Source organism: Phyllobates terribilis, unplaced genomic scaffold, assembly GCF_046119375.1.
Source record: "Phyllobates terribilis strain yellow unplaced genomic scaffold, ASM4611937v1 Scaffold_7__3_contigs__length_470593459, whole genome shotgun sequence".
Classification (NCBI taxonomy): domain Eukaryota; kingdom Metazoa; phylum Chordata; class Amphibia; order Anura; family Dendrobatidae; genus Phyllobates; species Phyllobates terribilis.
The window spans coordinates 241880109-241907314 of record NW_027362767.1 but is presented as its reverse complement, the minus strand read 5'-3'; the positions used below and the strand labels follow the sequence as shown (position 1 = coordinate 241907314).

General features: G+C 46.4%; 1 protein-coding gene across 1 annotated transcript in view; it reads right to left on the bottom strand.

The window, feature by feature from the left end:
• Positions 1-23937, bottom strand: part of CACNA1F (calcium voltage-gated channel subunit alpha1 F) — a 120527-nt gene extending 96590 nt beyond the window's left edge. Inside the window, exons 1-5 of the mRNA XM_073642341.1 lie at positions 23886-23937; positions 21410-21686; positions 18513-18618; positions 13504-13643; positions 13082-13224 (exon numbers count right to left, since the gene is read on the bottom strand). Of these exons, the coding sequence (XP_073498442.1) occupies positions 13082-13224; positions 13504-13643; positions 18513-18618; positions 21410-21686; positions 23886-23937 (718 nt within the window). The remainder of the gene's footprint in view (positions 1-13081; positions 13225-13503; positions 13644-18512; positions 18619-21409; positions 21687-23885) is intronic.
• Positions 23938-27206: the final 3269 nt, after the last annotated feature.

The following is a 27206-nucleotide window of genomic DNA, read 5'->3' as shown; positions in this document are numbered from 1 at the left end:
GGCCGTAAGAAAGGGATCTTATCACATTGTCCGCTAAAAGAAGTAGACATTTTAGTTTGGCTGGAAGATGGTCTTTCTTCTGCAGATGTTACTGTTGCTTTAACACCTACCCCACGGACACAACCTTTTTTCCCCTTTCCAACACGCCTATTCCCCTTTCCACCAGCAGCAGGCCTTTTTCCACTCATTTTGGTGGTTGACTAATTAACAACTCTGGAGTTGTTTGCACAAAAAAACAATGGATGGGAACCGAGCAGAGCTGAGTGGCCAAACTGTGGTATTAGGCCAAAACTATTGGCTGGGTTAGATGCAGAAAAAAATTATATTGAATTTGCAACCTGATGGAGGTCAGTATAGATGGACTAATAGAGAAAGTCCCACACACTGCTAGAAGGCCAAATATTTTTTCAGAGCTAGATGCAGAAAAAAATATATTCAGTTTGCAACCTGATGGAGGTCTGTATAGATGGATTAATAGAACAAGTCCCACACACAGCTAGAAGCCCAATATTTTTTCAGAGGTAGATGCAGAAAAAAATATATTCAGTTTGCAGCCTGATGGAGGTCAGTATAGATGGACTAATACAACAAGTCCCACACACAGCTAGAAGCCCAATATTTTTTCAGAGGTAGATGCAGAAAAAAATATATTCAGTTTGCAACCTGATGGAGGTCTGTATAGATGGATTAATAGAACAAGTCCCACACACAGCTAGAAGCCCAATATTTTTTCAGAGGTAGATGCAGAAAAAAATATATTCAGTTTGCAACCTGATGGAGGTCAGTATAGATGGACTAATACAACAAGTCCCACACACAGCTAGAAGCCCAATATTTTTTCAGAGGTAGATGCAGAAAAAAATATATTCAGTTTGCAACCTGATGGAGGTCTGTATAGATGGATTAATAGAACAAGTCACACACACAGCTAGAAGCCCAATATTTTTTCAGAGGTAGATGCAGAAAAAAATATATTCAGTTTGCAACCTGATGGAGGTCTGTATACATGGATTAATAGAACAATTCCCACACACAGCTAGAAGCCCAATATTTTTTCAGAGGTAGATGCAGAAAAAAATATATTCAGTTTGCAACCTGATGGAGGTCAGTATAGATGGACTAATACAACAAGTCCCACACACAGCTAGAAGCCCAATATTTTTTCAGAGATAGATGCAGAAAAAAATATATTCAGTTTGCAACCTGATGGAGGTCTGTATAGATGGATTAATAGAACAAGTCCCACACACAGCTAGAAGCCCAATATTTTTTCAGAGGTAGATGAAGAAAAAATATATGCAGTTTGCAACCTGATGGAGGTCAGTATAGATGGACTAATACAACAAGTCCCACACACAGCTAGAAGCCCAATATTTTTTCAGAGCTAGATGCAGAAAAAAATTATATTCAATTTGCAACCTGATGGAGGTCAGTATAGATGGACTAATAGGATGATGCTATGCCCAAAAGATTTTACTTCACTAGGTGCAGTAAAAAAATTGGTATTCTATACACAGGTGGTATATCTTGCAACACAGATAGGCTACTCCACTGACTAACACACTCTGCAATAGGCCAAAAAGGATTAGCTTTGCTAGATTCAGCCAAATGCTGTGAAAAAAACTTGCATAGCACTGGCACAGACCTGCCTGGCAAAAACTGATAGGGACTGATGTAACCTAGTCCTGAAAAGGACTCCAATTACAATTAGTCTTTACTCCCACAATCTATCTATTTAAGAGCACAGACCTGCCTGATAAAAGTCGTAGGAAATGCTGTAACCTAGTCCTTAAAAGGACTGCAATCACAACTATTCCCTACTCCCAAGCTATCTGAAGATTTGTGCGAAAATTGGCTTGAAATTAACAAGGTATAGCGCACACAGCAACAGCGGTGCCGTCTAACACGCAGCTGCAGCAGTGAGAAAATGGTGGCGACGGGGAAAATGGCTTGGTCTTATAGGGCAAGGACATGTGACATACACTGCCAATGACACATGCCCTTGCTTGTGTGAAAAAAAGCACTTCGCTCCGTGTGTGCGCTGCTGATAGGCTGACAGATTGCACCTCCCCACTGTAAATGCGGGAAAGAGAAAAAAAAAATGGAGATCTTCATTGTTCCTGCAGAGATCCATCCCCTGCCCCTCCCCCCACTCCGCTGTACACTCAAACTGCGTATTAACATTAATTTTCATCATTACTGAGAAAAAATCCAGTTATGATTTTGGTGCACGAACAGTTATCGAACATAACCTCGAACAGCCGAATTTTTCTGAAATTGTTCGTGTTCGCCGAACGGCTCGAACACCGCCCAAAACAGCTCGAATTTGAGATTGGCGAACAGTTCGAGTAGAACAACGCTCATCTCTACTCAGGACATTTTGAAAGGTCCCTAACTTCAGCTGTAGCTGTTCTGTCATTTAGGGGGCCCTTTCTCTGTCTGGTCTCACAATTTCTAGACGGCTGCCACCTTCTGCCGCTCAGGCGATGCTGTCTTTCCACTCGCAGTCTGGCGAGATTCAACTGTTCTACCTCTGGCAGGTAGGTCACTCGGTACTCCATCAGCATGCGTATATATGCAAGATTTTCTTCCGTTCCTACAGCGGAGAATGACACCATGCCGTCTTCATCTGGTATCCAGTCCTGACGATCACGTGGACTGCTTACTTTCATCACACCAGACTTCTTTACCATCATTTGCATGGCTTGGCCATTTCTCCCAATGAGCTTTCTGACCAGAACATGAGGCACCCGGATGACTTCTTCCCGCAGACTGTGAGCTTTTCTCATAAGCTCCAGTTGTCTAACGGCTTGTCCCATCTTCAACATCTGGAGAAACCGCTTCGTGCGAATACATCGCCAGTGCATGTCACTTAGGATCGCCACCCTCTTCACTGTGACTTCGGTCGTGGACAGGACCACCAGCTGTTTAGCTTCTGAGGTTGAGTACACCTTACAGGCTCCCACGGCCTTCTTAAACTCTTCATGCACTGACTCTCTGGTGCATTCTTCTCTCAAATCTTCGGGTACATCTATGAGGTACTTGTACCGAGAGGTTTCTGTCTCACCAGTGGTCTCCAAACGATCATCTGGCTCAGGTTTCAGGGGCAACTGACTTTCAGCTTCTTCACCCTGTATGCTTCCCCTGATCTGACTCACAGCTACAAATTCCAGAATTTTCATCTTGACCACTTCCATTTCATACTTATCTTCTGTTAACACTCTCTTAGCTCTCCTCAGGTCCACCTTCTCATGGTATAAAGGAGTAAGTGCAACTTGTTTGCCCTTTTCCTTCTCCAAGGAGGCCTCGTTCACTGAGTGATACTTTGCCAGGCGACCTTTGAGCTCGAAAACTTCTTCCTCTAGCTCAGCTACTCGCCTCTCAGCAGCCCATCTCTGAAGCTCTTCCTGCTTCAACTGCTCCTTTAACAGTAGAGTTCTCTCAGACCTCTCTGTCTCCAATGCGCCCACTCGGCTCTCAACAGCCAGTCTCTCAAACTTCTCTTGCTTCAAATGGGCTTGTAGAGTCTCCATGAGCTCCTTGATCTCGGCTCTAACATCCACCGAATCATCCAAGCTCACCTTATTCGAGGAGGTATTTGCTTCATACCTCCCATCTCCAGTGGCCAACTCCTGGCCCTGGTCTGTGGCTTCTCCGATAGACTCCTTCATCTTTTTCCGCTCAGCTTCCATCTTGCTGATTCTTTCCTTAAGGCACGTCTCGGCCCTCTGGAGATTATCACAGAACATCTGCAGCTCCTTCACCTGAGCTTCCAGACCTAGGGTCTTTCTGCGGAGATCATCATTTACATCACGGGTGTCCTGCAGAGTGGTCTCAATAACTTGGCGCCTGTGCTCTGCATCCGCCTTATCATCCTCTAGTTTTTCCTTAACCTTGAGGAGATCCTCATAGTCTCTCTCAGTTCGTTGCAGTTCCCTATTGAACTTTTCATGCCTCATTTCTGCCTCTTTCAGGGTGGATAGCTCCAGGTCTCGCTGGTACAGAGAGTCCACCAATCGCTCCTTCTCCTGCATTAGCTCTAACTGTACCAGGGAGAAATGATCTTTCATCTCGCAGAGCTCATCTTCAGACATCGCTTAGTCAAACTGCAACCGAACAACCTCCTCTTGGGTTCTGCGGAGGTCCTCTTTAATTTTCTGGAACATCCCTTTCCATTTGTTGATTTCCTCGCTGCTTTCCTCCAGTTTTTGCTGCCCATCACTCTGACACTGCTGCCTGATAGGCTCCAGCTCTTGGTCATGACTGGCCACCTCCTCTTTCAGGGCTGTCGGTTCCTGATCCTTCTGTCTCAGTACTGTACCGGAGGTTGCTACTGGCAACGTTACCTCCTCTTCTGTCTCTAAAGGAGGATCCACACTTGGAACAAAGGCACACAGCATTACATTTTCTTTATTTTCACTTTTAGCAAAGACTACAGGAGCAACCTTTTTGTGGCCCCTACGACGTCGACGATGAGAGGGGGACTTTCTCCCCTCATCTAGCCCCTCCTGACTGAACTCTCCTTCTACTTTCATAGCGTCACCGTCAGTTGTGGGGTCTGTGTCACTCCCCATGGTGTCGTGGACCAGCAAGTCACCTCCCACCTTGACGTCAACGCCTTCTAGTGGAACTACCCCGTTATCAATGGTCAAATTGTCATTTTTAGGCCGTACCAACCCACAATCAGTAACAAATTTTGGTTTTCTATACTCCACGCTCTTTTGAAAATCCGCCCCCTTTTTAGACTCCGCCTCTTTTGGACAACCACACCTAAAGGGGGTACTTTAACAAAAAACCCAGCAACAGTCTTAGGACCCAGTTCACAACATATCTTACTACCTCCCTGGGCACTCTGGGATAGTACCGGCGCCACAGGAGAACTCAAGGAATGGTCCTCTGCCACCATTCTGTAAGGTGCCAATAGCTCCTGCCGTTCCTGCACCAAGTCCTATTGTCATTTCTCAAATACCTGCTGTTGTTTCTCAAATACCTGCTGCAAGTCCTGTTGTAATTTCTCAAATACCTGCTGTTGTTTTTCAAATACCTGCTGCAGGCACTTTAATCGCTCAACAGCTTCAGTCTCATTTGCTGCTCCTTTCACAGCCACCTTTATCAGCTCCTGCATTTCCTCAGGATACTCTATTTTGTTGAAGAGAATTTGCAGCCGGTCATTTAACCCCTTCTCCATTCCGTTTGGGGATACTGCTCACACCGCTCTCCCCAGAAAAATTTTCATGGCCCCACCAAGCCACAGCAACCCAGGTTTGAGTGCGACGACAATTTTTGTAACCCCGCCGAGTTACAGCCAGATGCTTTAATCTTCATGGCCCCGCCGAGCCACAGCAAACCAGGTTTGAGTGCGACGACAATTTTCATAACCCCGCCGAGTTACAGCCAGATTCTTTAATCTTCGTGACCCCACCGAGCCACAGCAAGATGCTTGCATCCACGTTCGTCGTCCTGTGCCGTTAACCCTAGCAACCAGGCTGCAGTTGCCCACATTCTCTAACCAATTGTAAGGTAGCGGTATTGTTCATGTTGGGGGAGCACTCACTTCACCGGGTCAATTAAAGCACACAAGCCACGTTTTCCAGTAAACTAAAGTCCAGCATTTTATTACACGTCATAAACTGCTTATAACACAGTCCATCCCAGTGGCTCGCAGGCATGTTACACATGTAATGTCCTAGAGCCTTTCCAGTGACAGATATGCCCGCTTGGCTTTAGATACAGACTTCAGCAAGGTACAACATCAATGTCCATATAAAGAACCATTTTTACCTTTGCTGGGTCTTAGCTGCTTCTCTCAGCTCTGTTCTGCCACAGCTGTGGCTTTAAGGCTTCCCAGCCGTGGTCTCCAAGCCACGTGCCTTCCAGGGCTACTGCGTCCCAAACACAGGGATTTAGCTTCTTGCCTCACCAGGCCTCACCAGGCCTCTCCAGGCCTCTCTCTTCCAGCCTCTCCAGGCTAATGGTGTCCCACACACAGAGATCAGGCCTTATGCCTTTCACACCTGTTTCAAAACTACCAAGGTTTATATATCAGTCTGTGCACATAGGACCTGTGATGATGTCACAGTCATGTGATCAGTCACCTGAGGGGAGGTACATGGTCAGCCAGAACACACGCCCTGGACATTTTAGCAATGCAGTAAGGCGCTGCATTACAATAGTCAAAGACATTCTGGATTCCAACAGGGTCTGACGGAAGACATTCTATCTAGTCGATTGAACTATGCCTTTGTCTCGCCCACTTGTATCTTGTACTCGAGTCTGTGACCCTCAGGGACTGCCCTGGAGTGGTGCCTGGTGTCTACCAGCGGCCCAGCCTCTCCTCACCATCAGAGGCTCTAGCGAATACCTGGTAGACACTTAATCACGCCCCTCCAGTGTAAGTCCGGCCTGTGGCACAGTGGGTCCACACCCACCAGTGTTACAAGAGGAAAACTGGTGAAAATGAGGGATACAAGTCATAAAAAGGCTAGAAATAGTGTTATTCCTCATATACACTACCGTTCAAAAGTTTGGGGTCACCCAGACAATTTTGTGTTTTCCATGAAAACTCATACTTTTATTTATCAAATGAGTTGCAAAATTATTAGAAAATATAGTCCAGACATTGACAAGGTTAGAAATAATGACTTTTATTTGAAATAATAATTTTCTCCTTCAAACTTTGCTTTCGTCAAAGAATGCTCCCTTTGCAGCAATTACAGCATTGCAGACCTTTGGCATTCTAGCAGTTAATTTGCTGAGGTAAAGTTGAGGAATTTCCCCCCATGCTTCCTGGAGCCCCTCCCACAAGTTGGATTGGCTTGATGGGAACTTTTTGCGTACCATATGATCAAGCTGCTCCCACAACAGCTCAATGGGGTTGAGATATGGTGACTGCGCTGGCCACTCCATTACAGATAGAATACCAGCTGCCTGCTTCTTCCCTAAATAGTTCACGCATAATTTGGAGGTGTGCTTTGGGTCATTGTCCTGTTGTAGGATGAAATTGGCTCCAATCAAGCGCTGTCCACAGGGTATGGCATGGCGTTGCAAAATGGAGTGATAGCTGTAGCGCCGGCGTCCCTGCCCTCTGCTAGGCAGGGACGCTGTTCCCCTCACCCCTCTGCTCCGAGCCCGGCGTCCTCCTCCCGCTCTGCTGGCAGCGTGCGCTCCTTCCCGGCCACTGTGCTTAGGGCGCACGCGCGCGCGCTCCCTCCCTCTTAAAGGGGCCGCGCGCGCCGTCCTAAGGAGTCCCCGGCCAATGGCCGGAGGACTTCACCATATATAAGGCACCTCCTCCAAAATGGAGGTGCCCGAGCAATGTTGTTGCACTGTTCACTACTCTGCTTCAGCCCTCAGGTCCCGTTGCCAGTTACCTGCCAGTTTGCTGTCTGTTTCCTGCCTGACATTCCTCCTACCTGCTTGCTAGCCTGAGGTCCGACGGTCTGCCTTCCTACTCCTGTCAGTCTGTCTATGGACCAGCTTGCCCGCTCACCTGGGAGCGCACATCTGCTACCTGCCTGCTAGCCTACCTGGAGGCTCCGCCGTCACGTGCTGTGACCACCTGCCATTCCAGAGACTCCTGCTCGCTCACCTGGGAGCGCTCATCTGCTGCCTGTCTGTTGGCCTACCTGGAGGCTCCGCCGTCACGTGCTGTGACCACCTGCCATTCCAGAGACTCCTGCCCGCTCACCTGGGAGCGCTCATCTGCTGCCTGTCTGTTGGCCTACCTGGAGGCTCCGTCGTCACATGCTGTGACCACCCGTTTATCCAGAGACTCTCGCTTGCTCACCTGGGAGCACACATCTACCATCTGCCTGCTAGCCTACCTGGAGGCTCAGCCATCAGAGGTCGTACCTACCCTTTATCCAGAGACTGCCCCGGTCACTTGCCGTGACCTCCTGCCCGTTCATCCAGAGACTGCCCCGGTCACTTGCCGTGACCCCCTGCCCGTTCATCCAGAGACTGCCCCGGTCACTTGCCGTGACCCCCTGCCCGTTCATCCAGAGACTGCCCCGGTCACTTGCCGTGACCCCCTGCCCGTTCATCCAGAGACTGCCCCGGTCACTTGCCGTGACCCCCTGCCCGTTCATCCAGAGACTACCCCGGTCACTTGCCGTGACCTCCAGCCCGTTCACCCAGAGACTGTCCCGGTCACCTGCTGTGACTGCCTGCCCGTCTTCCCTGGTCGCCACCCGCTCCCTTACAAGGACCGCCCCCTTGTATAGTAGTTCAGAGGTTCCGCCTCCCAGACCCGTTACAATAGCCTTCCTTATTCAAAATCCCATTCACCTTGTACAAATCTCCCACTTTACCAGCACCAAAGCAACCCCAGACCATCACATTACCTCCACCATGCTTGACAGATGGCGTCAGGCACTCTTCCAGCATCCTTTCAGTTGTTCTGCGTCTCACAAATGTTCTTCTGTGTGATCCAAACACCTCAAACTTTGATTCGTCTGTCCATAAAACTTTTTCCCAATCTTCCACTGTCCAATGTCTGTGTTCTTTTGCCCATATTAATCTTTTCCTTTTATTAGCCAGTCTCAGATATGGCTTTTTCTTTGCCACTTTGCCCTGAAGGCCAGCATCCCAGAGTCGCCTCTTCACAGTAGACGTTGACACTGGCGTTTTGCGTGTACTATTTAATGAAGCTGCCAGTTGAGGAGCTGTGAGGCGTCGATTTCTCAAACTAGAGACCTCAATGTACTTGTCTTGTTGCTCAGTTGTGCAGCGGGGCCTCCCACTTCTCTTTCTACTCTGGTTAGAGCCTGTTTGTGCTCTCCTCTGAAGGGAGTAGTACACACCGTTGTTGGAAATCTTCAGTTTCTTGGCAATTTCTCGCATGGAATAGCCTTTATTTCTAAGAACAAAAATAGACTGCCAAGTTTCACATGAAAGTTCTTTTTTTCTGGCCATTTTGAGAGTTTCATAGAACAAACAAATGTAATGCTCCAGATTCTCAACTAGCTCAAAGGAAGGTCAATTTTATAGCTTCTCAAATCAGCCAAACCGTTTTCAGCTGGGCTAACATACTTGTGCAAGGGTTTTCTAGGGTTTTCTAAAGATCCATTAGCCTTACACAGTTAGCAAACACAATGTACCGTTAAAACACTGGAGTGGTGGTTGTTGGACATGTGCCTCTATACATCTATGTAGATATTGCAATAAAAACAAGACATTTGCAGCTAGAATAGTCATTTACCACATTAACAATGTATAGAGGGTATTTCGGATTCATTTAATGTTAGCTTAATTGAAAAAAAATGTGCTTTTCTTTCAAAAATAATGAAACTTCTAAATGACCCCAAACTTTTGAACGGTAGTGTATATAAATGAAATAGTAGTGCCTGATTCTCTGTATGCATGGATGAGGTAGTAGTGTCCGGGTATTTCCAGACATGGATGAGGTAGTGGTGTCCGGGTATTTCCAGACATGGTTGAGCTAGTGGTGTCCGGGTATTTCCAGACATGGTTGAGCTAGTGGTGTCCGGGTATTTCCAGACATGGTTGAGCTAGTGGTGTCCGGGTATTTCCAGACATGGTTGAGCTAGTTGTGTCCGGGTATTTACAGACATGGTTGAGCTAGTGGTGTCTGGGTATTTCCAGACATGGTTGAGCTAGTGGTGTCTGGGTATTTCCAGACATGGTTGAGCTAGTGGTGTCCGGGTATTTCCAGACATGGTTGAGCTAGTGGTGTCCGGGTATTTCCAGACATGGTTGAGCTAGTGGTGTCCGGGTATTTCCAGACATGGTTGAGCTAGTGGTGTCCGGGTATTTCCAGACATGGTTGAGATAGTGGTGTCCGGGTATTTCCAGACATGGTTGAGCTAGTGGTGTCGGGGCATTTCCAGACATCGTTGAGCTAGTGGTGTCCGGGTATTTACAGACATGGTTGAGCTAGTTGTGTCCGGGTATTTACAGACATGGTTGAGCTAGTTGTGTCCGGGTATTTACAGACATGGTTGAGCTAGTGGTGTCTGGGTATTTCCAGACATGGTTGAGCTAGTGGTGTCCGGGTATTTCCAGACATGGTTGAGCTGGTGTTGTCCGGGTATTTACAGATATGGTTGAGCTAGTGGTGTCTGGGTATTTCCAGACATGGTTGAGCTAGTGGTGTCCGGGTATTTCCAGACATGGTTGAGCTAGTGGTGTCCGGGTATTTCCAGACATGGTTGAGCTAGTGGTATCCGGGTATTTCCAGACATGGTTGAGCTAGTTGTGTCCGGGTATTTACAGACATGGTTGAGCTAGTGGTGTCTGGGTATTTCCAGACATGGTTGAGCTAGTGGTGTCTGGGTATTTCCAGACATGGTTGAGCTGGTGGTGTCCGGGTATTTCCAGACATGGTTGAGCTAGTGGTGTCTGGGTATTTCCAGACATGGTTGAGCTAGTGGTGTCCGGGTATTTCCAGACATGGTTGAGCTAGTGGTGTCCGGGTATTTACAGACATGGATGAGCTAGTGGTGTCCAGGTATTTACAGACATGGATGAGCTAGTGGTGTCCAGGTATTTACAGACATGGATGAACTAGTGGTGTCCAGGTATTTACAGACATGGTTGAGCTAGTGGTGTCTGGGTATTTCCAGACATGGTTGAGCTGGTGGTGTCCGGGTATTTCCAGACATGGTTGAGCTAGTGGTGTCCGGGTATTTACAGACATGGATGAGCTAGTGGTGTCCAGGTATTTACAGACATGGATGAGCTAGTGGTGTCCAGGTATTTACAGACATGGATGAACTAGTGGTGTCCAGGTATTTACAGACATGGTTGAGCTAGTGGTGTCTGGGTATTTCCAGACATGGTTGAGCTGGTGGTGTCCGGGTATTTCCAGACATGGTTGAGCTAGTGGTGTCCGGGTATTTACAGACATGGATGAGCTAGTGGTGTCCAGGTATTTACAGACATGGATGAGCTAGTGGTGTCCAGGTATTTACAGACATGGATGAACTAGTGGTGTCCAGGTATTTACAGACATGGTTGAGCTAGTGGTGTCTGGGTATTTCCAGACATGGTTGAGCTGGTGGTGTCCGGGTATTTCCAGACATGGTTGAGCTAGTGGTGTCCGGGTATTTACAGACATGGATGAGCTAGTGGTGTCCAGGTATTTACAGACATGGATGAGCTAGTGGTGTCCAGGTATTTACAGACATGGATGAGCTAGTGGTGTCCAGGTATTTACAGACATGGATGAACTAGTGGTGTCCAGGTATTTACAGACATGGTTGAGCTAGTGGTGTCCGGGTATTTACAGACATGGATGAGCTAGTGGTGTCCAGGTATTTACAGACATGGATGAGCTAGTGGTGTCCAGGTATTTACAGACATGGATGAGCTAGTGGTGTCCAGGTATTTACAGACATGGTTGAGCTAGTGGTGTCTGGGTATTTCCAGACATGGTTGAGCTGGTGGTGTCCGGGTATTTCCAGACATGGTTGAGCTAGTGGTGTCCGGGTATTTACAGACATGGTTGAGCTAGTGGTGTCTGGGTATTTCCAGACATGGTTGAGCTAGTTGTGTCCGGGTATTTCCAGACATGGCTGAGCTGGTGGTGTCCGGGTATTTCCAGACATGGTTGAGCTGGTGTTGTCCGGGTATTTCCAGACATGGTTGAGCTAGTGGTGTCCGGGTATTTACAGATATGGTTGAGCTAGTGGTGTCTGGGTATTTACAGACATGGATGAGCTAGTGGTGTCTGGGTATTTCCAGACATGGTTGAGCTAGTGGTGTCCGGGTATTTCCAGACATGGTTGAGCTAGTGGTGTCCGGGTATTTCCAGACATGGTTGAGCTAGTGGTGTCTGGGTATTTCCAGACATGGTTGAGCTAGTGGTGTCTGGGTATTTCCAGACATGGTTGAGCTGGTGGTGTCCGGGTATTTCCAGACATGGTTGAGCTAGTGGTGTCCGGGTATTTCCAGACATGGTTGAGCTAGTGGTGTCCGGGTATTTACAGACATGGATGAGCTAGTGGTGTCCAGGTATTTACAGACATGGATGAGCTAGTGATGTCCAGGTATTTACAGACATGGATGAGCTAGTGGTGTCCAGGTATTTACAGACATGGTTGAGCTAGTGGTGTCTGGGTATTTCCAGACATGGTTGAGCTGGTGGTGTCCGGGTATTTCCAGACATGGTTGAGCTAGTGGTGTCCGGGTATTTACAGACATGGTTGAGCTAGTGGTGTCTGGGTATTTCGAGACATGGTTGAGCTAGTGGTGTCCGGGTATTTACAGACATGGATGAGCTAGTGGTGTCCAGGTATTTACAGACATGGATGAGCTAGTGGTGTCCAGGTATTTACAGACATGGATGAGCTAGTGGTGTCCAGGTATTTACAGACATGGATGAGCTAGTGGTGTCCAGGTATTTACAGACATGGATGAGCTAGTGGTGTCCAGGTATTTACAGACATGGTTGAGCTAGTGGTGTCCGGGTATTTCCAGACATGGTTGAGCTAGTGGTGTCCGGGTATTTCCAGACATGGTTGAGCTAGTGGTGTCCGGGTATTTCCAGACATGGTTGAGCTGGTGGTGTCCGGGTATTTCCAGACATGGTTGAGCTAGTGGTGTCCGGGTATTTACAGACATGGTTGAGCTAGTGGTGTCTGGGTATTTCCAGACATGGTTGAGCTAGTTGTGTCCGGGTATTTCCAGACATGGCTGAGCTGGTGGTGTCCGGGTATTTCCAGACATGGCTGAGCTGGTGGTGTCCGGGTATTTCCAGACATGGTTGAGCTGGTGGTGTCCGGGTATTTCCAGACATGGTCGAGCTAGTGGTGTCCGGGTATTTCCAGACATGGCTGAGCTGGTGGTGTCCGGGTATTTCTAGACATGGTTGAGCTAGTGGTGTCCGGGTATTTACAGACATGGATGAGCTAGTGGTGTCCAGGTATTTACAGACATGGATGAGCTAGTGGTGTCTGGGTATTTACAGTCATGGATTTAAAAAATAATGAAATTTCTAAATGACCCCAAACTTTTGAACGGTAGTGTATGTACACATAACAGCTTATTCTGAACAGTCACTTCAAACAACAGGTATTCTTAAAATATACCACAGCAACATAATGTGATTTTTGTTCCTTACTTGGGACACCGGATACAAGTCGCAGAGGCCTCAGTACACGAAATGCTCTCAGAGCTTTCACGTCGAAACCTCCTGGCTTTCCACTCATGTGATGCGCATCTCCTTGCTTGTGTGAAAATTGTTCTAGAATTACACTGAAAAGCCTGTAATTCAAAGTTATGGAAAAGAGTTAGACAACAGCAGCTCAATCTGCTCACTGTTTCTCAGGTTGTCAGATTTAAGCTGGGACTGCATGCGAATTTTGGCCGCAACATAGATCATATGGCCAATGATCTCAGTATCGTGATGACACATAATGAAAAAAAGACAGCAACTAAAGTCACAAAAAGTTTATCAGGTTTGGATAACTTGCAACTTGCTTGTTGTGGCTTCAACAACTTGCAGGTCAAAACTACTACATAACTGCAAGTATAAGAGCTTACCCAATAACTACAATGACAAAATCTAAGAGATTCCATCCATTTCTGATATAGGCACTGGGGTGCAGGACCAGTCCGTAGGCGATGATCTTCAGGAAGCTTTCCACGGTGAAGATGATGAGGAAAATATACTCCACTTGTTCCTGGGATAAATGAACGCCATCATTACATGGGACAGAGTCATCAATTTATCTACAGTATATGTGCTACATGCATTTACATAACAATCGTGTGCCTGCACTAAACACCAGAATACAAATGTGGCAGGAACAAACCTTAATAAATATAATAAGTATGAAAAAAATATATGGCCACAGATACACTGATCAGCCGTAAGTGTAGGTCCCAGTTGCACACATGCAACTGTGACCTGTTGAAGCATGGACACCATAAGACCTTTGAAGGTACCCTGAGTATCCGGGACCAAGTCGTGAGCTGCTGCCCCCATGGATTGACCTCCCACAGATGATCAATTGGGGTGAGAACATATATGAAAATACATGGATTCAACTCACACCTCCACCAGACGGTCTCCAGATAATTAAACATTCCCACAGTTTCTCCATGTGCAACAAAGAACCCTAATTTGACTCTTTTGGCTTATATTTAGGAGGCATCACCCCCTCCACCTCATGAACAAATGTCCTGCTGGTATATATCTTAAATGTTGTGCCTTCTTCATTTGTCTTATTAATTCATTTGTAATCCTGCCTGAAGAAGGAGCCCCTGTGCTCTGAAAGCTTTTATATATATTTTTTTTTTTTTTCTGGTTAGCCGATAAAGGTATCACTCCAAGAATACTTTTGTCATTTTTGGGCATAAAAGTATTTACATCGTTGAGAACTGAAGAATTTAGACATAATCACCTAGTTCTTCAAGCCATTCCTATGTTGAACAAGTGCACATTATAAAAAGGCAAGCCCATTAGAGAATACAGCTGCCACAAAGAGGGGTCAATATTTAGGTAGGTAAAATATGTTTCATCCATATAATGCTGGGATAGATGTTTCCCGGCAGAGCATTACCCAGAACATCACACTGCCTCTGTGGGCTTGTCTTCCTCCCATAACATATCCTGGTGCCATCTCCCCAGGTAAGTGGCGCACACGCACTCAGCCATCCACAGGATGTAAAAGGAAATATGGCCATACCAGGCCACCATATTCCCTGCTAAATGGTCTAGTTCTGATACTCACGTGTCCATTGTAGAAGCTATCGGTGGTGGACATGGGTCACCATGGGCACTCTGACCGGTCTGAAGCTGCACAGCTCCATTTACAGCATGCTGTGATGCTCTGCGTGATCTGCGTTACACTAGCTTTTCCGGGTGGATTGTCTGTTCTTGGTTCTAACCACTGCACACTAGGACCATCCCACAAGATTTGCCGTGATACTATTACCCTGTCATCTACGATTACAATAAGGCTCCTGTCAACGTTTCTCAGATCTTTATACTTGCTCATTTTTCCTGCTTCCAATATATCAAATTCAAGAACTGACTGTTCATTTGTTGCCTAACTAGCCCATGTCAGGCACCATTACTAGATATATGATCAATGTTATTCCCTTTACCTGTCAGTGGTGATGACATATACAAAGGTTAGAATATGCCATCAATTTATTAGTGTGGGACTGCTATCTGGGGCCCCCCAACCAACCCAAAGAATGAAGGGGTCAAAACTCAAACTCATCAATGTGGCTCATCAAACTTGGGCACAAAACTTCAGCCGATCCCATACACTTAAAGTTTTCTTGCAGAGTGAGTGGCTGGGGCGCCGCTATGCGGGAAGAAATGTAAGGGGCAGCAGTATTGAAATAGTGACTTTATTTTCAGGAACAGGAGGGTCCCAAAAGGCAAGTTCCCTATAACAGTATGGACGATCAGTAATCCGTGAAGTGTAACGCCGCCTCAGCCTCAACACCGTCCTTCACGCAGAGGGGATCCCCTTCCCCTCCTCCAGGGAAAAGCCCATGGCTCTGGATTAAGACTCATTACTGTGTGAACTGTCTAAAATTAGCCATAACCACTAGGAGCTTAACAAGCAAATCAGAAAGGGAAGGAGGAATATCCGGCAGTCTTCAGATAGTCCTCTCTAGAGTCCATAACTCAATTTTTTCTAAAGTTTGCTGGTGTGAATAGGACATCTCTCAACATCAGCGAAGAAGGGACTGTCTAATATACCAAGATGTAGTGAATCGGTCAGATTCGACATGGATTTATGTGCAGATCTAACAACAATCTGTGTATGTTTCCGTAACCAAACTCACACGCAATTTCTGCAAAGAGAAAGCGCAATTTTTTTTCCAAGGACCCCAAGCAGAAGAAATATTGGAAGAGCGCAATAAGGCATGTGCCCTTCACTTGTCATACTACATAGTAAAATACGGGTTTAATTGGAAATATGCAAATCCGGCACATGTGAAAGTACCCTAAACACTGTTGCTATAGGGCGATGTTCAGGCTTGTGGGATTTTCCTATTGCAAATCCCAATGTGTAGTTTGCATGAAGTCTGCGGCAGATATCCGAGGCCGATACGTAGATGATCCTCCGATTTCTGCCATGGATGTTCAGGTATACACCGTACAAAGACGAGTCCCATCAGCAAAAATAATAACATTTATTATTCCTACAAGTGATTCTCATCTGCCAATCAGAGCAGGGAGTGGTTATATATAGGGTCTCTTACTCTAAAAAAAACCATTTAATTTGGGGGGCCGCATTATTTGTATGACAAAGTGACATTTTTAGTGATACCATTTTATTTTCTATACACCTTTTGAACTGGTCCTCATCTTGCAGACATGGTCTCCCATCCAGGTCCTTCATATTGCAGACATGGTCTCCCATCCAGGTCCCCCATATTGCAGACATGGTCTCCCATCCAGGTCCCCCATATTGCAGACATGGTCTCCCATCCAGGTCCCCCATATTGCAGACATGGTCTCCCATCCAGGTCCCCCATATTGCAGACATGGTCTCCCATCCAGGTCCCCCATATTGCAGACATGGTCTCCCATCCAGGTCCCCTATATTGCAGACATGGTCTCCCATCCAGGTCCCCCACATTGCAGACATGGTCTCCCATCCAGGTCCCCCACATTGCAGACATGGTCTCCCATCCAGGTCCCCCATATTGCAGACATGGTCTCCCATCCAGGTCCCTCACATTGCAGACATGGTCTCCCATCCAGGTCCCCCACATTGCAGACGTGGTCTCCCATCCAGGTTCCCCATATTGTAGACATGGTCCCCCATTTTGCAGACATGGTCCCCCATATTGCAGACATGGTCCTCCATCCTGGTCCTTATCTTGCAGATCTGTCCCCCATCCAGGTTCCCCCCATACTGCGCACAGGGTCCGTCCGTCCCCCATACTGAGCACAGGGTCCGTCCGTCCCCCATACTGCGCACAGGGCCCCCCCCCATACTGCGCACAGGATCCCCGTCCCCCCATACTGCACACAGGGTCCCCGTCCCCCCATACTGCGCACAGGGTTCCCTTCCCCCCATACTGCGCACAGGGTCCCCTTCCCCCCATACTGCGCTCAGGGTCCCCGTCCCCCGTACTGCACTCAGGGTCCCCATCCCCCCATACTGCGCACAGTGCCCCCCCCATACTGAGCACAGGTCCTGTGTGCTGTATTTCACATGACAGAGAGAGAAAAAAGATTCTCACCTGTCCTCCGTTCCCTCGGCGTCCTTTCTGCACCTGTGGCCCGCAGACACAGACCCTGTAACGATCGCGGCTCTCTCCAGCAGCCGCCGACATCAGCGCTGTAATGCAGTGTATTGCCGCGCAGAGACCGTCTCTCTGCACAGCAATACCAGTGTCAGCCACGGCCTATCAGAGGCCAGCAGCTGACATCTGCGCATGGCAGTGACGTCATACGCCGCTGCGCGGGGACGCAGATGTCAGCTGCTGGTCTCTGATAGGCCGGTGGCTGACACTGGTATTGCTGTGCAGAGAGCCGGTCTCTGCGCGGCAATACACTGCATTACAGCGCTGATGTCGGCGGCTGCTGGAGAGAGCCGCGATGTTACGGGGTCTATGTGTCTGCGGGCCGCATGACGTAGCCGGAGGGGCCGCATGCGACCCACGGGCCACATGTTTGAGACCCCTGCTCTAGAGGATCTGTCCTTCATTATATTACCTGGATTGGCTATTAAAGGGAATCTCTCAGCAGGTTTTTGTTACCCCATCTGAGAGCGGCATGATGTAGGGACTGAGACCCTGATCACAGCAATGTTTCACTTACTGGACTACTTGCTGTAGTTTTGATAAAATCACTGTTTTATCTGCTGAGCTCTGCATAACCTTGCCCGCAACACTGATATGCAGTTTTCATTGTATACTGTGCATAGGCAGAAAGCTATCAATCAGAAGTGGGGGAGGGAGTTATGCAGAGCTCATGAATATGTAGACTATGTGGCAGCAGCTTTACTAGTCCTCTAGTGATAATCTCCTGCTGATAAATCAGTAATTTTATCAAAACGACAGCAAGTAGTTCAGTAAGTGACATACTGCTGGAACCAGGGTGTCTGCCCCTACATCAAGCTTCTCTAAGTTTAGGTGGTAAAAACCTGGTGACAGATTCCCTTTTTGTGTATGGGCACTATGTAATGTTCAATTTCCTACGTGGCAGCATTGTAGGAAACTTGAACACTTACTGGCAGGTTTCCTCATGGACTGCTGTGGGTTCCAGTAGGGAATACTTTGTAATCTTCTTCTTGGAAATTATTCAAGGAGGAGATCCCATACAAAGAAAAAAATCAGTGGCTACAAATACAATCTTCATGTGCACTAGTCTCTCTAAATGCACAATTGCCTAGAGCAAAGGATAAGACTGTGTCTGACCTTTCTTAGAAACAGAACATGGATAAGCTGGGATTGCGGCATATCACACCTGCTGGCAGCCGTCCCCCGCCTGTCAGGACCAGAGTCGGGGTTCACAATTGCGTCTCCCCGCCTTTCTATAAACACACGGTTGGGTACATTAAACATTTTCTTACCAGATTATGGTTTGATATATTTGAATCATCTTCAGGGAAAGGGATGTAGACACCTAATGCCACACAGTTTGCAAAAATGGTCATGAGAATGAGGATATCAAAAGGTCTGGGATAACAATTTTAAGGAAAATGTGAAAACGGAGACAAGAATATTACTTGGTAAAATTATTACAGAGATGAACTGAAAAAAGAAAGAAAGAAAAAACACAATTTTTTTTTGCCAGCCCATCAATAAGCTACAAACTGTTTTATGACAGCCTGTGCTCCATTTACAGACTATAGGCTGCAATAAACAGAAGTCTGCAAGTTGCAGATCCACTCTTTAAGGGGTTGTCCACCACTTTTCTATTGATCTATCCTAGAATAAGTCAGTAGTATAAGATTGGGGAGGTCTCGCCGATTTTTCACTCTATGTCTTTAATTCAACAAACAGTTTTTAGCAGAATTCTGGTGTAAAATTATTTAAAATGCCGCAAGATCTCTGACTTTTGACATCTTTACACCAGCTCCGACAACTTTTTGGAGAGTGAGCAGAGTTTTCTCGGGAGGGATGTGGCTGAGCGCAGCTGACAAATTCATCATAATTTACTCCATCAACAAATTACGACAGAGATGTATGCCAGCCCCTGACTGGAGTACATTTCTCACAGTGATAGTGAAAGGTGCCCCACATTCAGAGGTGCACGGCTACTAACGAATTGGCCACTACTGCATCAAAAATGGAGTTCAATAATGAATAGGGAACTATGAGTGCATTCGGTTTTGAATTGGAGAGTGAATCCCCGACCGAAATTCCGCAACAAGTATGCAACGTGTGAATTCATCCTTATAGCTGGATCCAGCAACCAAGTTTTTTAGTTATGGGACTATAATTTAATCACTAAATGAAACAATGATGTTGCACCAGGACAGCTAATAAAAAGTGGAGCTGAAGATGTAACAAGGTAGGAGACGGTTTGAAAGGCTTCTCTCAAGTAGCCAGGTCAGTATTCCGTGGCCGCTGGATGGGAGCCATGCGAACCGCCTCCTACCTGATTGGATCTGTGGCTCCTCATTTGGATATCTGGCACAACGTCATTATGGCACCATGTTGCGCCAGGGTCTTGGAAATCGTATAGCTCATCTCTACTGACTGGCAAAAAGTCCAGGAACTCCTCGCTTCAAACGTGATTATGTCCTAGCAAAACATCTAGACCAATTGAAAATTACAGCTGGGACCATCTGGACCCCCACGGTGGTCTGTTAAACACATGTCTAGCAGATGTTGGGATTCTGAAGTGAAATAGGGTCTCAGATTTCTCTGCATTTAGTAATGATGGAAGTTTGATAAGTGCAAAAACAGAGAGCATCAAGCCAGAGAGCGGCCAAGTATCATACTAGAGATGGATCCCCGAGACGCCCTGCTCTATATGTTACGCCCTACTACCACATCACTTAATATATCATATTGAAATTAAAGAATACCTCTTCCCGGAATAAAAAAAAACCTCTTGCTTTGGAGGACCTGTTCAGAATGGGGACTGTGTAATGCTTAGTTTCTCCTGTGGAGGCGCTGCAGGGAAGCTGAACACTTACTGATAGGTTAACCCACAGATTACAGAAGATTACTGGGGTCCCAGCAATGGTGCCCTTTGCAATCAGCTTATTATCAAGGGACCCTTCTAACAAGTATGGATGAGTACCCCTTTAAGGCAAAGGTAAAAGGTTATTTGCACTAGTCTTTATAAATAATCCAAGATAAGATTAGAGAAACAGAAAATGGATAAGATGGGACTGCCGCACTTTACATCTGTCTGTGAGACAGCTTGGTGACACCCAATATGGCCACCAGCCCTTAAAGGGGATATCACCCAGATTCCTAAAGCACAAAATAACAAATCTGCTTCGTATGAAATAATAACGAAGAAAAGAGAAACTGCTTCCTAACTAGGCATATACCATATACCATCCTGGCATCTGAGAAGCTGTAATGGAGGCCATATTGGTGGTCACCGGACAGAACTAAGAGACTGAGTTATAATTATAAATGGGTTTTTTATAGCGTTGGTCCGGGACTAGTTTTTCTTTTATTGGTTTTATATCCTAATTTTCTATAGTTTAGTAATATACCTTGTTAGTGCTTATATCCTCTTCTGGTCTCGATATAAGTTACGAGAATCCCGGTCCCCTCTTCAAGTGCCATGGCTATTCACGTGCCGTGACTTTACCTATTCACGTGCCGTGAATTTACCCCGTCTCATGCGATTTTACCCTGTTGGAGTCTTTCACCAATGTACAGGTCATCATAAGTGATGTCATGTACACGGGCAGGCTAAAGCGCAGCTTACGACGCAGAGCAAGAGCCTATCAGGTTGCCATTGTAACATCAGTTTTGACGGCAAGTAATGGGGCATTTCTCCGGAAAATGGGACCGAGCGAGGGCAGCAGACAATTTATAATGTATATTACAAAAATACAGAACATTACGAATTAGTAATTTAAAAAACAAGTTGCTCCGGACTTCCCCTTTAAGGGGCTGTCCACTTCTTTGATATTGATGACCTATCTACAGCAGTGTTCCCCAACTCCATTCCGCAATAGCCACCTTAACATAAAACAGGTGATTGAATTATCATATGGGACATCGATCTATAGGATAAGTCATTAATATCAGGTCGGTGGCGTCCGGCACCTCCACTGATCAGCTGTTATCACATCCATAAACAATGTACAAGGCTGGAACAGCAAAGCGCCATACACTATTTAGTGTCCACCCCAGGGTACTACAGCTCACTTAAAGCTGTGGACAATCCCTTTAAAGGGGCAACTTTATTACTGGCCTACTTTTCGCTAACTTTAACCATAGAGTTTAAAAAATCGAACAAAACAAGCCAGATATAAAACATTCTGAAGGATACTTCCATTCGACAATACTGATGGAGGCCCTTCGGATGGGGTTGCTGAGATACAAACAAAAAAGAGCCCTTGGGCTTCGGTGAACCCCGCTGCCTCCTTGGTTCTTGTGCTTGCTGTAATGCTGCCGCTTCTTCTGGGCTTGGGAGCTGCTTGTTGAGTTGAGTGTATCAGTTCCATTCATTACCACTCCATCCATAGAGTAGCGCCAACAAGTCAACACTGTCTCCGTCGCTTCCATAAAAGGCTCCGCCTCCTCGCTGGAGTACGGAGGGGCGGGGCCTGAAAAATAAAATATATGTTAATGATCTCTATATAACATTATCATACCCCTACTCTGCTACCAGCTACAATTATTTAGGTTATAGAAATCAGCCATGGTTAAATTCACTTGCATAGCGTGGAGGTGAAGATGGTCACAGGGGTATACTTTCCCCAGGGGGAACCAAATTCTAATGTGGGGTAAAATATCATCCATAGATCCAGGAGAACCAACAATGCAGATGAGCATTTCTGGCAAGTGCCGGGAGAATATTCCCAAATTTTAAAAAAAGTGTCCCTTGAAAAATATAAATAAAAAAACACGAAAAAAAAAAATCAAACAAACACTAACATTACAATATGTTACATTTTTACACACTTTTTCTAAACCTAACTTAGGGTGAAGGATAGAGCAATAAATTATTTACATAACAAGTACTAAAAAAATAATAAAAAAAGGATTATGACAATGTATAACTTTTTAATTTTAAGATTTTTTAAGATAAAAAAAATATATACCATATATATATATATATATATATATATATATATATATATATATATATATATATGTATGTATGTGTATATATATATATATGTATGTATGTGTATATATATATATATATATATACATATATATATATATATATATATATATATATATATATATATATATATATATATATATATATATATATATATATATATGGTCAAAGGACAAACTATAATTGTGGCACCCCAGGGGTCCAGTTGTCACAATGGCTTTGCCTCCCTCAAAAGAGGTGATGCCATGCCTGGAAGCAAGCAGGGGTCCCCTAGACGGGGATACTAAACATGCAACACTTTCCTGTCTCCAGACCAGCGAGGGGAGCTCCTCCCCTTGGCAACTGGGATCTGGGGGCGGGGTTAGTGAGTCAGTGTGAGGAGTTGAAGAGAGGACGTGGAGTAGAGAGGAGCTGGGGACTGGAGCTGTGCAGCAGCTCACCCCAGAAGTACAACCACAGAAGAACCGGACACCGGAGTCCGAGGCTGTGGGGGCACTGAAGGCCCAGCCGCAGAAACCGGAGGGCAGGAGACTGCAGGTCTCCTGGCCCCATCAGACGCCCGGAGGCTCAGCAGCACCACAGGGTCCAGCACCACCACTTGGAGCGACGCACCAGCAAGGCCCGAGCTGACTGCCATACGGGTGAGCACAGAAAAGCCGCACTCAGGGACGAGGGCAACCGCACCGCTACAAGTAGCAGGGCCAAAGAGTTTAGTGGAAAGGGAAGGCCTCCAACTTCACCTGGCAAGGAGGATTCTTTGTTTGCTTCCAGGCTGCCCGGGACTTCCACTTCTAGCCAGTACCCTAGTCCCAGCTTGTCTAAACAGCACCAGTAAAGACCCTGGGACTGCACTTCCTTGTCTCTGTGTTTCTTGCTGCGCCATCAACCACTGCACTACAACGCCCAGCACAACCTGCAACATCCACACTGCCCTGGAGCTAGCTCTTCCTGTGGAGAGCCACACCATCCCGGCTGCAGTAACATCAGCTTCAGAGGACTGCTCCGCAGCGGCGGCTCCACATAGCCGCATACCACAGGTGGCGTCACGAACTCTATAAAAACACTATAAATCCCCTATCCATAACCCCTTTTATTGACCGCCCTGGGTCATGGACCAGGTCACCACCACTGTGACATTCCCCCAGCATCTACCGACCCGGCACCGGGTACCCCACGGCCCAGGGGGCGCGTCATAATTACATCAGCATTTTTGGAAAATACTGTATAAATGCGTAAGGGGAGCTACAGTTCACGGGTTAAAGGGGTGATGCAAAATACTTGCTATGAACCCGCATACCGGCAATCCATGCTACACCACTGGTCTGATCATGCATAGACGTGTGGACATATATAGAATGGAGCTAGTACTTTCCTCCTCCCAAAGTTACAGGACCATGACTGATGGACTAGTTTAGTTATAGTCTACTTAAAGGAATTTGATCAACCATTATACATGTGATTGAGCCTCATAGATAACCTGATTATGGGGGCGTTCCAGGGCCAAAGAAACTGAGCACTACATGTTCACTTTTGAAGTCTTTGTAGCAGCAGCCCTCCTTGGTAAATAGATGGGACCCAAGAGTATGACACCCTCTATTACATCTATAAGGCGTAAATTATGATGAATTTGTTGGGCGTGCTTGGCCATGTCCCTTCCAGCCTGAGCTCGGCCCACTTTTGGAAAAGTTGGTTGGGACTTGCATAAAAATGCCAAGACCTTGATTCATCGTTGCCTTTGCGCCTTTATTTTTCTGGAGTATAAATGGCTCTAATAGTGATTTTTTTATTTTAATTGTGCTTTATTCGTTATTTACTATGCATTTTCTTTATCATATTTACTTGCTTTCGTTTGTTTTTTTTATGTGGCCATGGTTTTCCTTGATTGGATGTGTGGCGCCCCTGCGGGTTCAGTCGCCACAGAGGTACTGCATCTCATCCAGAGGTGTGGTATCTCACTCTCAGGTAAGGAAGGAGTACTACGCGGGACCCACACACCTGCATCCAACACTACACTACTCTAGGCCAGCAGGAGGGGCAAGATGTTTTGCTTCCCTGCTGAGCCCTGTCCCTGGCTGGAGTGGGGGGAACCAAGAGAGGGGGAACCATGTAGTGGGTGTGGGTGGAGGAAGTAAATCAGGGGAGCACTTGTTAGGAATAGTATAAAGAGGGAAGCCATCTTGGGAGTTGAGTTCAGTCAGAGGAGGACAGTGAGAGGAGCAGGAGCTCTGTAGGAGCTCTGCTCAGAAGGAGGGCCTAGCCAGAGAGGCCCAAGACTGAAGAGAGAGAGGAGCAGGAGAAAGGCTCCAGGAACGTGGAAGGGACCCCAGAGGTACGGGTAGTGCTGCAGGCCACACGTACGCCCGAATCTACCAGGAGGTGGAGGGGTCAGGTCGCACAGAGGGGACCGGTCCCTAAACTAGCTGAGTTCTTTAAGCCTCAACTAGGAAACAGGAGGCTGCAGTATTTCAGGTACTGCAGCCACAAGCCACATCTGTCTCACCAAGAAGGTGGCCATAGAGGACCCAGGGGACAGAGAAGACGTCGCCCGGCAAGGTCCGCGGTCACTGGATTGGGGCACTAGGTGTGACGTGCAGGGAGACGGTCAGAAGGAACACACAGAAGGGGTCCCACTATGTACTCCGGAGGTACCTGAGGGTTGGCTGAGCCCCTGCCCGGTGAACGCCGCACGACATGGGAAGTTATGATCTGCAGTTGTAACCAGGAGCAAAGCGAGAACTGTGAGTAAATTCGGAAGACTGCACCCCACTGTCTCTGTCACTTATTACTGCTGCACCATCACCCCCAGCACTACACTGCACCACAAGTGCTACTTCAATAACAGCAATATCTACACTGCCCTGGAGCTAAGCTCTACCTGTGGAGAGCTAAACCAACTCTGCTGCATTCACACCAGCTCCAGAGGATCTGCACCGCAGCGGCGTCTCTCTCTAGCCGCATACCACAGGTGGCGTCACAAACTCTATACAAGAACTATAAATCCCCTGTAAATATCCCCTTTTACTGACCGCCCTGGGTCACAGACCGGGTCACCGCCACTGTGACATATCCCCTAGCAACGACCCGCCCGGCACCAAGTACCCCACGGCCCAGGGGGCGCGTCAGATGTTTTACCCTAATTCACCAATTGCGACTTTTCGAAAAGGTCACAAAACTTTTGCACAATTGCACAGCGGTACTATAAAGGAGTACAAAATCTGCCTAATTTTATCTTTTTCACAGTTGAAGACTAATGTAAGATATTTTTTAAATGATCATGCCACTTTTTGATCTAAAAAAGTTGAGAAAAATGCAACAGACAAGAAAAAGAAAACATATTACATTTTGTGCAAAATTTATCAACCTGCATGTGGCATTTTGGTGCAAAAAAAACCCAAAACAAGCAAAAATGTGTTTTTTTTGTGTGCAAAAACAAGGAAAAGTCCATAAAAAAAAATGCAAAAAATTTGCTAAATTCTATGACATCTCAAGCAGTTTAATGCCAGGAGCCTGGACAAAAAAAAAATTGCTAAAACCAACTGAAAAAAAAGTATAACCAAGAAAAAATTTCTAAAACTTTTTTTATACAGGTCTACATACAATCGCCTGATATCATCGTTTTGCAGCAATACTACACTACTACATATACTGTCATCGTGAGTGTTGCAAAGGTTGGCCTATCCCTTAATCTTGCTGTTCGCTCGCCTATCAATCAGTTATCGCTCAGATCTTTTCAGCGGTGAGTAACGATTACGTTATGAAATATCTTCAGTCGTTTCCTGGAAATGGAAATAGATATCTACTCTGTAAATGTGATATTTTGGCAGCTTGTCTTACCCGTCCCATTTTGCTCAGGTTCTGACATCTTCACAGGAACGACCTGCCGCCGATCATCAGTTTCTTATCGGTGCATTGAGCGATCTCTCCTTACAAATAGGCCGGTAGCCCTGCACCGTATCCTATCGCTCTCCCGGCATTCTGTATATCCGTCCTCTTCATCAGGCTGCAGAGGAAAAAGACAGAGATTATCAGATGGACGGTACAAGCGTACGTGAAGGAATGGTGAATGCATAGTGTCATGCACTTTACTGGAGTGGTGCAGGTAAATGTTATGGCGCATCCAAGATGGGGTTTGAGTACGTTACCTGGTGGTATAAAAGGGGGCAGTCTCCTCTCCATTTTTTTTTTTGCTCTTCACTGCCCAGCAATGCCCAGCTCCAGCTGGGTGCCCAGAGCCTTCTCTCTCTTCCCTCCCTCCGCCAAGGGATTACCACAGATTGAATGCTGAGCCTTTAAAACAGGTGGGGGGAGGGACCTGGGGTGGCAGCGACATAGGGAATGTGTAGAGGATGCAAAGCCTCATTATATTTATATAGAGATTTGCAGATTTATAGAAAGAGACAAGCATTGAGATACAGTACAAGGTGGCTATGGGATTACACGTAGGGTGAGACTGAAGGAGACAGCACCCATTTCATAGAAGTCATCAAGAGATAGCGGAATATTTGTTTCATTGCAGCCATTTGGTAAATTCTAAAAAGTTCATTTTTTTCTCATTAAAATACACTCTGCACCCCATCTTGACGGAAAAAAAAATAGAAATGTAGAAATTTTTGCAAATTTATTAAAAAAAGAAAAACTGAAATATCACATGGTCATAAGTATTCAGACCCTTTGCTCAGTATTGAGTAGAAGCCCCTTTTGAGCTAGTACAGCCATAAGACTTCTTGGGAATGATGCAACAAGTTTTTCACAGCTGGATTTGGGGATCCTCAGCCATTCTTCCTTGCAGATCCTCTCCAGTTCTGTCAGGTTGGATGGTGAACGTTGGTGGACAGCCATTTTCAGGTCTCTCCAGAGATGCTCAATTGGGTTTAGGTCAGGGCTCTGGCTGGGCCAGTCAAGAATGGTCACAGAGTTGTTCTGAAGCCCTCCTTTGTTATTTTAGCTGTGTGCTTAGGGTCATTGTCTTGTTGGAAGGTGAACCTTCGACCAAGTT